At 33.2% G+C, this 13,468-nt stretch overlaps 1 protein-coding gene across 6 annotated transcripts in view; it reads right to left on the bottom strand.

Annotated features, from left to right (window-relative positions):
- Nucleotides 1–13,468, bottom strand: part of LOC114341580 (protein unc-79 homolog) — a 435,831-nt gene that overhangs the window by 134,228 nt on the left and 288,135 nt on the right. For all 6 annotated transcript variants that reach the window (XM_050663368.1, XM_050663363.1, XM_050663367.1 and 3 more), the window contains exon 20: nucleotides 7,476–7,975. In XM_050663368.1, the coding sequence (XP_050519325.1) occupies nucleotides 7,476–7,975 (500 nt within the window). The remainder of the gene's footprint in view (nucleotides 1–7,475; nucleotides 7,976–13,468) is intronic.

Below are 13,468 nucleotides of genomic sequence, written 5' to 3'. Positions count from 1 at the left end.
TGTCCAAACACATGTTTTTTTTTTGTTAAAAATGAGCATATTCACTCGCAAATAACTCGAAAAGTATTGACTTAGTAAAAAAACTCTATAGAACAAAAGTTCTTAGAATTAGTCATTTTATCCAATCGCGGGCCTATTTTGAACATATATTTTTTCACTCCCGAGAAAATATTTTTCACCCTGTATTTCCCAATTTTTGTAAAATGGAGGGGATGTAGAATTGTAAACTTTTTCTTATATAATAATAGACAAGTTCAACTATCTATTCCCAAATTTTTATACTTCCTTTATTTTTTTGGAGGTTTTCGTACAATTTTGTGTTCCCTGATCGGGCTAAAAGCTGAAGTGAATCGAGCGCAACGACTGAGACGATCGACTCAAAGAATTCGCATCAGAAGAGCAATTTGTAGCTACAAATAAAGGAAGTGGAGGTTTTGTTCATGTTAAAGTCTTAACTTTCGACGGAAAATAATCATAGAACAACAACATGAAACAGTTTGAATCAGCTGCACGACCGAATGGATGATCGGAAAAAGAAAAGGCTTGTAAACCTGACTTCGAGGAGATGCTTTGGATGCTTCAGACCATAGCCGTAGAGGATAGAGACGATTTCGAACAACTTAAGAAGAGACTAAACATGCGATACGGTCACGAACACTTAGTGTTGTTTCACATTATAAGAATTTTGAACGTGCCAGGGTTTTCTCGTGCGGTAGTTTTGACGCACCTATCCTTTTGATAATATATATACACAATAAGAATTGAGTCGCACGAAGATATTTTGCTGTGTTGTTTGGTATATTATTTTTATTTACACTTTGTGGCTGAGGTAGGTACATAATACGATGTCTGATATGTATCATTACGATTTATCATTACAAATGGGTATTTTTTGTCCATACTTTTGTGATAATGTACTGTAATGCGTATTTAATTCATTTGCAATTTCTATTTTGTCAGTTATTATTTCTTATGTTTTTAATTAAAAGTCTTAATTTGTTTTTATCATCGTTGTCCTACTAAGTTATTTGTGGGATCTTGGATTGCCTCAACTGTTATAAATGGGAAATAAGCCACAATTGAACTAAAAAATGTTTATTAACGTTTCGACGATTTGGCCGTCGAAACGTTAATAAAATTATTTTTTTAGTTAAATTGTGGCTTATGTCCCATTTAGAATAGTTAATTACAAAAATTCCACAAGGAAACAGCTTCAGAACAATATTACAATCTATGTTTTTCATGTACAGAATTTAAAAGACCCTCTGTCATCCACTCATTTTTAAATGTTGTTCCCCTCGTTTTAAATGTTGTTTTTAGATAATTTCAGTCTTCACCGAGTCGTTTACCCTATAAAACTAAATATAATTTTCTAGAATAAAAGGTATATATTATATGGGTATAGGTATATAATTCATTGGGTCCAACCTATTAACGCAAAAAGATAAGATTTATATATTTTTATATTCACACATATTGATGGAACACCCTTTATACTCAACGTTAATTGCAACTATGTAAAATAAAGTTTATTATAATATACTTAGCAGTTTTAATTACTGTTGTTATCAGTAACATATAATTAATTTTGCTGTACTTATAAAATGTGTTTTTCCTTTATCACCTAATTCGTCAAATTCACTGTTAAGTGCACGGCATACACCATTCCAAGCATTTCTCGTCAAGTTTCTATCTCTATATATTTCTATTGTTTTGTCCCAAAGAACAGGTCTCGCTTCAATTAATGTTATTTCACTATCAATCTGAGACATCATAATATAAAAGATATGCACCTACTTCAAACAGCCACAAAGTGTAAATGAAAATAATGTACCAAACAACCAAAGAAACTACCTTCGTGCGACTGAACGACAGTATCATATGAAAGGATGCATTAAGTCCCCTATGCTACTGGGTGCCGTCTGTTGTTGTAAGCGAGGGACGGCATAAACACGGCGACTTCACCGAACGTTCCAACCACCACCGTCTAGTGAGAAAGGCTCCATATTATGATTACATGAGCCACCATTGGAATGTCGTCGTGCGTTCTAACCCTCGCACGTTTAAATTCTTATAATGTGAAACAGCGCTTATGTATTCGTGACCTAACGAACTACCGAATCTAAGATAAAAGCAAGATGAGGCTTTTCAAGAATATGAGGTAGATGTTGCCAGGTTAGTACGATATGTTTATCCAACAGCTCCCGAAGACATGATGGAAAAGTTGGCTGTTCAAACATTTATTAATGGTCTTCGTGATCATGAAATGCAGAGAACACTGCAATTACCTCGTCACAAGACGCTTTTCGATGTCTTATCCGCCGCTGTCGAAGCTACGCAGGTCTTTGTCGGGTAGAGAAAAGTTAAAACTGTAAAAGAAGAAGAAGACAAACTTGATCAGATTGTTAATATGATTAAAGACAATACATACAATAAAACGAAGACCATAAGGTGTTGGAATTGTAATGAAATGTTCATGAAGTACTCTAGGTACAACACAAATCAAGAAACTCACCAACAGGAAATTAAAACGTGTTGGCCTTAGGGTGCAGCTTCAGTCGACCTGGAACTTTTTCAAAGATCCTCTCATATTAATAGCTTCCTTGAAATGTAGTGAAGATAGTGTATAATATGTAGATCGAGAATTAAATAGTAAAAAGTATACATTCTTGGTGCATACTGGAACGAACAGGACCATTATACACCCGACAATTATAAACAGTTAGTGTAAATGTATTAGACTAAACAAGTGTTAGAAGACTGTACAAAAGTTAAAGACTAAAATATTAATGAATATTAAATATCAGTGAATAGTGCAATATGTTTGTAAAATTAAAAGTTTCAAAATGAATTGTTTTTAATTCGTCAGTAAACTGAAACTTAGTTTTTTATTACCATATGGGTATTAATATACAATCAGTGGCGTGCTGGAACTTTTCAAGCGGCCCGGTGATTTTATAGAAAAGCGGCCTCCCATCCTCATTTTACCTTCTATTATCAGGATGTTTTATTCGTTATTTAAAAAAACAAAAATATAAATTATTTTTAAATCAAACATAAAACTTCGAATTCAATGATTTTTTTAATTTGCTATATTTTTTCATTTAAGAATAACAATCTTACAAATAATAAATGACATGTATGACAATATTGTATGCAGTAACGAAGAAACCATAATTTCCTGAATAAATATAATATGAATTTGATGAAATTAAGATAAAAGTAAAATAAAATCTTGAGAATTTTTCAATTATGTATTAAGCTCAATCTTAGTAAATTAATTATACAAGAGAGTACAAATGCAAGTAGAGTGCAAATACTTTAATTTGAAAATATTTTTCTACAACCGTGTTAAAAATGCAATTTTTAGCACTCCATACGTGCGTTAAAAATGCTACTTTAAGGCACTAGTACTTTAAAATTTTTATGGCACTGCAATTCGTATTGATCGTATAGGCAATTTGGATGTAATGTCAAAAAAATATAAAAATGGAATGTCAGTCAAGTTCAAGTAAAAGTTTTTGTAGATATTGTCCTGTAATTACGTTTGTAGAAAAAATATTGTATGATATGTGTGTTAAAAAGTACATTTTTAAGACACTCATGTGAATTTCAGAACTCGCTATCGCTCATTCTGCAAACTTTCACATGCGTGCCTTAAACGTGTACTTTTAACACATCATAAATAACTATTAAAATGTTAATACAACGCAATAATCTAAATATTCTTTTGCGATTATTTTATAAAATAATTACTTAACTCTTGATCAATAATTTCCGCATTAAAGTAGATTTTTGAGCAAATACGTCGATTATTCCATCATTTTTAAGCTCATACAAAGCTTTTTTTTTCTATAGCCATTAGCATAAAAGTGATCTTGTGTTAAACTACTGCTTAACCGATTTTTTTATGTATTTCAATGTTGAAAAGCTTTTTTTGCAAGATACTGGTGTCATTGAAAGAGTTAATAAATGCTTTATATTATACTATTTAAATTTGGATAAGCACACAGCACACTGATATAAGTTGTACTTATGCAAAACAGCGTAACAGCAAGCTATACAATCTTTACACTTTTTAGTACCACACGGAGGTGAAGTTTTCACGATATCAACATTGTCATTTGTTACTTCATGTTCATTATCACTTAGATTAATAATATTATATTATCATCATTCATATTTCCTGTAGACTGAACATATTCATCATTAACTCGATCTTCTATAATCTCAGTATGTATTTTGCAAAATCCTATTTTTAATACAATCCATTTATCAGAAAAATTCACGAGTTCTTCTCTAATTGCAGTCGCAGATATGGTAGGATAAAAATTTCTTAATTTTTCAGTATACCATTTTTTATTGTATCAAAATTAGGATGTAGAGTGAGATCATCATAAAACGATTTGGTTTGTCGTGATCAAATCGTTTTTCGATACTTCCAATAATTCGGTCAAAAATGTGTAAGACGTTTTTCCATTTTTTATTCTGCAGAGTACATACATGTTTGAAGAAAATTGGAAAACCATAAATATACTTGTAGACGAAGCAACGAAGCATTAAACCTAGGAATTTTGTGCAGTAAGATGAATCGTCATGCAACTTTTTGCATTCGATTAGAGAGAGTGTCAGGCAACTTTGTGAACTAAATTCATCTAGGGCAAAAATTTTTGTGCATAAGAAAATGCATTTTAAAAGTGCATCTCGAAGAGGTGAAAATGAAAAATTTAGAACTCAGGCAATATTGATGGAAATGACTTGAATTTTTATAATCGGGGGTTTTGGGGATCGCTGAGCACGAATTTCATATCGGCGATGGTCTCCAAGGTACCTGGTGACCACGGTGGAACTCGTCGCCTAGAGTTTTACGTTATAATCATTAAAAATCAGTCAATATCCATTACTCGGGGGGTTTTTGGGATCGCCGGCCACGAATTCAGTGTTGGCGACGGTCTCCAAGATACCTGGTATCCAGGGTGGAACGCGTTGCCTGGAGTTTTATGTTATAATCATTCAAAATCAGTCAATAACCATTACTCTGAGGGTTTTGGGGGTCGCTGAACAAGAGTTTCATGTGGTCGATGGTCTCCAAGATACCTGATGCCCAGGGTGGAGCTCGTCGTCTGGAGTATTATGTTATAATTATTCTAAATCATTTAAAACCATTACGCGGGGGGTTTTGGGGGTCGCTGAGCACGAATTTGTGTACCTGGTGCCCAGGGTGGAACTCGTCACCTGGAGTTTTATGTTATAATTATTCAAAATCAATCAATAACCATTACTCGAGTAGTTTTGGGGGTCGCTGAACATGAATTTCATGACGGTGATGGTCTCCAAGGTACCTAGTGCCCAGGGTGGAACTTGTCTCCTGGAGTTTTATGGTATAATCATACAAAATCAGTCAATAACCATTACTATGAAGGTTTTAGGGGTCGCTGGCACCAATTTCATGTTGGCGATGGTCTTCAAGGTAGGTATACAATAATCTAAAAAATGCGTGTTAAATTAAATGTTAGTGCACGTATTCATAATCAATTTATTTGTATAATATAATGAAAAAATTAATAAAAAAGTAAAATAAAATAAAAAATATATTTACTTACTTGAAGTTACACAAATTTCTCTCTTCCGCAATTTCGAAAACCAAAATTATAAAACAGCGTAGAGCGTAGCTATAGACTGTAGATAATGAAAATTCCTTTAATACCAATCCTAAACGGCTTCATATTATAATATTATTATTTATTTTGTAATTAACAAAACTAATTTTAAAATAATTTTTAAATTGGTAATTTTTTAGGATATAATAGAAAAGTGTTTTACGAAAAATTATTAATGAAAAATATATTTAGCGACCCCCATAACACCGAAGTAATGGATATTGACTGATTTTGAATGAATATAATATAAAACTGCAGGCGACCAGTTCCACCCTACGCACCAGGTACTTTAGAAACCATCGCCGACATGAAATTCGTACTCAGAGACCCCAAAAACTCCCCGAGTAATGGTTATTGACTGGTTTTGAATGGTTAAAACATAATACTCCAGGCGACGAGTTTCACCCTGGGCACCAGGTAACTTAGAGACCATCGCCGACATAAAATTCGTATTAAGCGACCTCTAAAACCCACAGAATAATGGTTTTTCACTGATTTTGAATAATTATGACATAAAACTCCAGGCGACGAGTTGCACCCTGGGAACCAGGTACCTTGGAGACCACCGCTAACATTAAATTGTGTTTAGCGACTCCAAAAACCCCCCGAGTAATGGTTATTGACTGATTTTGAATGGTTATAACATAAAACGCTAGGCAACGAGTTCCAACCCTTGGCACCAGGTACCTTGGGCACCATCGCCGACATGAAATTCGTACTCAGGGACCCTCAAAACCACCAGGGTAATAGTTTTTGACTAATTTTGAATAATTATAACTAAAAACTCCTGGCGACGAGTTCCACTTTAGGCACCAGGTATCTTGGTGACCATCGCCGACATTAAATTCGTGGTCAGCGACCCCAAAAACTGCCGTGTAATGGATATTGACTGATTTTTAATTATTATAACATAAAACTTCTAGGCGACGAGTTCCACACAGGGCACCAGGTACCTTGGAGACCATCGCCGACATGAAATTCGTACTCAGCGAGCCCCAAAACCCCCAGGGTAATAGTTTTTGCTGATTTTGGATAATTATAAATAAAAACTCTAGGTGACGAGTTCCACCCTGGGCACCAGGTATATTGGATGCCATCGCCAACATTAAATTCGTGGCCGGCGACCCCAAAACCCCCGACTAATGGATATTGACTGATTTTTAATGGTTATAACATAAATTCTAGGCGACGAGCTCCACCGTGGGCACCAGGTACCTTGGAGACCATCGCCGATATGAAATTCGTGCTCAGCGATCCCCAAAATCCTCGAGTATAAAAATTCAACTCATTTCCGTCAATAGTTCCCAAGTTCTAAATTTTTCATTTTCACCTCTTCGAGATGCACTTTTAAAATGCATTTTCTTATGCACAAAAATTTTTGCCCTAGATGATTTTAGTTCACAAAGTTGCCTGACACTCTCTCTAATCGAATGCAAAAAGTTCCATGATGATTCATCTTACTGCACAAAATTCCTAGGTTTTGGGCTTTTTAGTGCTTCGTTGCTTCGTCTATTGTATGTATGAAAATAAATAATATTGTCTGTAGCAATCTATTTATGTATACAGACTATAGAGATTCTTATTCATTTACTTTAGCTGTATTTCACAATTAAAAAAAATAAAATTGTTTTTAAATGTTTTATTAATATTATTAGCAAAATTAACATCCAATTAGAAATTTAAAAAATATTTTTTTATTACATCTAAAAATTTTTGTGAAAACCTATTTGACCGGCCTCAAGAGGCCGCGGCCTCTCGGTGATTGCACCGATTCATTTATATGACCAGCACGCCACTGTATACAATATATCTTACCTTGTATAATAGCACAACGATAGACATTAACCAGTTTTTTCGAAAATGCGGCTCCAGTGCCCACAAACTGTAAGTCGGTTGTTGAAACTCCATAGCGCTTGGTATATAGTACGGAGACGGAGCGTATTGCATCAATATTAAACAGGTGGGAAGAAGAAGCCGTCCCATAAGATGATTTTGGTCCATCAACTGAGGTAAATTTGAAAGAAAAACACTGAAGGCAGGTGAAGATCTTAACCGTTGTGGTGGAAGATACAAGCCTCTGTCATTTTGACTGTACCCTAGTAACAGATATAAGTGTCGGAGTACGATTCCTTGGGTTTTAGCTAGATTTTTTTCCTCCGCTGGATATGCTTGATCAGATCTGGATAAGAATTGCATTAGAAGAAAAACTAATAGATGCATAGTTTCTTTATCAGCTTCTTCCAAATCGATCACCCTTTGTAAAAATGTTGTTATATTTTGATCATCTACCATATTTAATGAATGCATGTGTCCATCTGGAAAATGTTAATGAATTGTTAAGAAGATTTTATGTTAGTTGTAAAATAATATGCTGGATACGCAATCAAGTTAAAGACTCTACTTTTTTAAATGCCTATAAATGTAACATATCATTAATTTCATTTTTAGGTATTATTCATATTCACTTCATTTTAATACCTAAAAATGTGACCAATTAATTACAGAGAAAATTTTGTAATTTCGCTAAGAGTCAAAATGTATAATATGTTACCGTTAAAACCCGATTTCAGTTAAAACCCGAATTTACTAGGAAAAACTAAATTTAACTACGCGCTTTAGACAATTCTAGTTCTAACTAGTCAAAACTACATTAGACTGCTAAATTCAGTTAAAACTAGAAATCTTGAACAAATTTCAATATTATGTACCTGCTGAAGACATTTTTGACATAATTGAATCTATTGCTATTGGTTATGGAGGTTTTAAACGTTGCTGTTGGTTATGGAGGTTGGGATAGGTTGAAGACTAAAACCGCCAGAAAATACGCAAATATAACAATTTATATGTTCAATAATTTTATATTAATGTGTGAAACCTGCCAACGGAAGAAGAGTATAGCGAAGAGGGGTCTTGTGTCGAAACCTATATTGCATTCAGAAATGAATAGTTGCTGTTAGATAGATTTGATCGATATGCAATCGCAAGGGGATCACGGCTACAAGTTATTATGGTTTATCAGAACCATTTAACAAAATTTGTTTTGTTGAAACCATTACAACGTAAGAGGGCGGAAAAAGTTGCTTATCAATTTTATTAACGGATATATTATAATATATTCTTGACTTTTCGGCTATTATATATTCTCGAGAGTTCGGTAATGCAGTTATAAATAAGGTAATGTCATACTGACCTGAGAAAAAATTAGTTGATGGTAAACCAAGGCACAGCCAGAGTCAAGGTTCAGTCGAGCGAGCTAACCGAGATATCAAGAAAATGTTAGCAGCCTGGATGCAAGACAACACCAGTACCGGCGCTAGGGTATAAGGTGCCCGACTTTAAAACTAGCATAGGCGCCGTACGTTTTATTAAATAAATAGGTATTTTGTATAAAAGCTTACTTTGGCGCCCCACACAGGGGCGCCCGCCTGCAGTGCATCCCTTGCAGGCCCGTTATCGCCGGCCCTGGAGAACACAACAACGTGGTCAAAAAGATTTGAGTTTTTTACGTTTAAGATCTTGTCCACAGTATTTTACGTTTTAGAGAAATTATTTGCAAACAACCGGGGTAGCAAACTATTTACCGAGTTTTCGTTGAATCTGGAAATTACTGAAAAGTTTGGTAAAAACTAGTTTTGACTGAAATATGCTTAGTCTCAACTAGAATTAACTGAAAACATTTGATAGTACTAGTTTTCACTAGTTAAAACTAGAATTGTCTAAAGCCCACACTAGTTAAAACTAGTTTTTCCTAGTAAATTCGGGTTTTAACTGAAATCGAGTTTTTACGGTAACATATATATACAGACATAAAAATAATTAATGAGTTGTTGTAAAGGTGGCAACCAACCCCAACGGAGTGTGATGAGGCACGGTTCACCAGTTTGCCAATTTAAACGTCGGCAAAGAGAAATAGCAAACATATATAGTGAAAACAAAAGTGGCGTAATCGACGATTTTCTTAAATACAAACAGAGGCCCTCCATAATTATTATGGCTGCATATGAAGTTTTCGTCACAATATGGGAAGTTACAAATTAATCATTGATAACTTAAGCAAGTAAAATCGTTTTGCCGATAATGCATATTAGGTTAGATCTAATTACTACCCAATAAATAGCTCCCGATCAAGCCTTTTGAAAATGGAAATGAAACACGAGAACCAATTCTAAATCTACGATAACTAACCTAAAAGCAATATAATAAAAGACTCTCATGTATATACATTTCATAGATTACAAAAAAGCGTTCAATATCGTGCAATGGCATCTACTCGGAATTATAAGTAACATGAGTATCCCATGACTAACCATGTTCAGACTACCTACTCCAGACTATAGCAGGCTGCGTCCTGTATGCGTTGCTGTGTTGTTTAAAGGTCCCCATTCACGTTGAGATCGGTATCGATATAATATGTCGCAAGTATCAGTATCGCGATACAAATCTCATATAGTCCAGAGAAATAAGGTTTCTGTCGGGACACTTGCGCAGCCAGGTTGCAAATGGATTTTTTGGGTACTATATACATAATACATTATAAATACAAAAATGCCCGTCACAGTTCGAACGAGAAATATAGTTATTAACAAATAAGGGTCAAAAATGGCAGTTTTTTCATTTAAATCGCTACAGGTAAGTGAAATGTGGAGTTGGAGAAGAATGCTTTTAAAATCTTTGACAGCCAGAAGAATAAACAAACCAGTTCTCAAGAAGGTTAATTACCTATGACTTCTTTATAACTCCATATTTACAAGGGTCCTAACGTTCTTTGGTCGTATTATCCTGTCAACAATTTGGAAAGGTTAATATTTCGAGGAAAACTCGAGGTAAAGAGAAGTAGAGGACGATCACCAACCATCTGGACTGACAGAGTGGAAACTACTCTATCACAAGAAACCCTCAAAATAGCCATAAGAAACCTAAAAGTAAATCAATATTCATAACTTTGTCACATCTGCTAAGATGTACAGAATAGCAGGAGAGGAGAACAAGGGACAGCAGAGCTCATAAGAAGTACTGGGCACAGACGAGTATTTTTTTTAAACTTTGTCAATTGAAATAGGCTGTTTTAAGTATCCCATTTCTGCATGCATATATGATATATTTGGATGTCTTAGATTCAGCTATAAATGTAAAGAATATACAGAGATGGGATAAAGTATGGAACCAAGCAAATATCTTTGAAACGAAAAGAACAATATTTATGAAACTTTGCATGCACGTACAGTGATGCAAAAGGCATCTGATGCCATATTTTTTGTTACTACTCCACTTCCGGTTTCAACCGGAAATACCCTTAACTTATTTACTTTAAATGGGACATCCTGTATCTTTTTGCAGATTTTAAAAGAACTTGTTATTTTTAATTCATACATACCAAGTTTGGAAGAAAAAACTATTAAAACAAGAAATAAATCTCTTTACAGTTAAAAAATAGGTTTATTTATTTACGTTAGACAAATGATATTAAAAATAAAAAAAAATAATTTCAAATGTTCAAAATGTTTGCTGTTCACCTCCTGACAACGTGCAAGCGTATAAATAAATTCGTGAGTCACTTTTTGCAAGATTTCTTCACGTATTAGTTCACATTCATCAATAATTATTCTTTGTCTCAAATCCTGCAAGCATAACGCCTAACGTAAACACGTGATTTTAGATAACCCCAAAGAAAAAAAATCTAACGGGTTGAGGTCCGGAGAACGAGCGGGCCACTCTATGAATCCTCTACGTCCAATCCATCGATTTGGAAAATTCACTTCCAAAAATGAAAATTCACCATAACCCATTATCATTAATATTTCAATACGATCTTTTTCACTTAAATAAACCATTTTTAATATAACTTATTTCTGTCAATTAGTTCAGTAACAGTTTTATCTTTTACCTACTATACTAAATTCAAATAACTCATGCAGTGCATGTAAACAACAATTTTAGTCTACAGTATAGATAGATGGTACTCGTTTATTTCCTACTACGTTGTATTAATACAAAAAATTATCTACAGCCACTTTTTAACAAATTTTGTCTACCAAATTTGGTATGTATAAATTAAAAATAATTCTTTTAAAATCCGCAAAAATATACAGGGTGTCCCATTTAAATTAAATAAGTTAAGGGTATTAGTGGAGTAGTAACAAAAAGTACGGCAATAGATGCCTTTTGCGTCAATGTACTTGCATGCAAATTTTCATAAATATTGTTCTTTTCGTTTCAAAGATATTTGCTTGGTTCCATACTTTATCCCAACCCAGTATACAGGGTGATTGATTAGTGGGGTAAAGCTCAATAGATCCGCTATAGTAATAGATAGCAATAAAAGTTAATAACAAAAATTGTAGCCAACTTTGAGCTTCACATTACAAAATTAGTTAGAATGTTACAGGGTGTTCGATAACACAGTGGCAGACCAAACTTATGTTTTTTTAAAAGGAACACCCTATATTTTATTTTAAATTCGAAATCCTGTTAACTTCTCCATCAAAAAAATATAAATGTTTGTTATGTTATACAGGGTATTTACAAAGTTATAACCAATTTTATATGAAAATCGTAACAAGTTCAACTCCCTGTATAAATAAAAATAAGCAAAACAGCAACGGTTTATTAATGCCATATTTTTTTACGTATTGTCAAAATTTTTAAGACTGATTGATATTGCTAATTTTCAGTATATCAAATACAGGGTGAGTCAAAAGGCAAGTACATTATTTTCTCAGTAATTTTAAATTGAACACCCTGTATTTTATATCACTATTGAAAAGTACCATTACCGTAGTTTAATTGTTAGATAACATTCCCTATGTCTAAATTTATTAGTTTTCGAGATATTTTCATTTTTCAATGGACCAGTAGCGTGACCACCCAAATCACCAGAATTTAATAAACTGGACTGATTTTTTTGGGGTTACGTTAATAATGAAGTTTATAAAACACCTCAAACAACAAGGGATGAGATGAAAAATAGAATACAAAGTGTATTTCGATGTGTTAATTTACAAATGCGTCGTAGAGTAAGTAGCTCTTTCAATGATCGTTTTTAGGCGTGCATAAATGTGCTAGGAGGTAATTTTGAACACCTTATGTAATTAAATATTAAAAATATTTTATTAAGAGTATCTTCTAATTTTTTCAAAGATGTTTTTTTTTGCAAAATGTATTACTGATAAATCATTTTTCTTTCTTTATTTGTTACACTGTTACATTTACATACAAAAGTAGTGTTTAATTGTCTCTACAAAATGTTGTATTTCGTGTTTGTGTATTTTTTTTAACAATTCATTACTAATTTTCTTTCTTTATTTATTGTTTCAAAAATGTTGCATGTTCTGGTTGCGTTTTTTTTTTGTAAAATGTATTACTAATAAATTATTTTTATTTCTTTATTTGCTACATTGTTACATTGATTACCGGATTGATAATCAGTAATCGTCAATTGTCAATTCAGTCATGGTTCACTTAAAATTTAGATAAATTTAGACACCTAAAATAATTTGCTCTGAAAAATGAAAATATCTCGAAAACTAATAAACTTGGACATAGGGAATGTTATATAAAAATTAAAGTACGGCAATGATACTTTTCAATAATGATATAAAATACAGGGCGTTCCATTTAACATTACTGAGAAAATAATGTACTTGCGTTTTGACTCACCCTGTATTTGATATAAAGAAAATTAGCAATGTCAATAATTCTTGAACATTTTGACAATAAATAAAAAAATATGGCATTAATAAACCATCGCTGTTGTGCCTATTTTTATTTATACAGGGAGCTGAACTTGTTACGATTTTCATACAAAATTG

This window comes from Diabrotica virgifera, chromosome 10 (genome assembly GCF_917563875.1).
Source record: "Diabrotica virgifera virgifera chromosome 10, PGI_DIABVI_V3a".
Taxonomy (NCBI): domain Eukaryota; kingdom Metazoa; phylum Arthropoda; class Insecta; order Coleoptera; family Chrysomelidae; genus Diabrotica; species Diabrotica virgifera.
The sequence above is the reverse complement of the archived record's forward strand: the minus strand, read 5'-3'. Positions and strand labels throughout refer to the sequence as shown.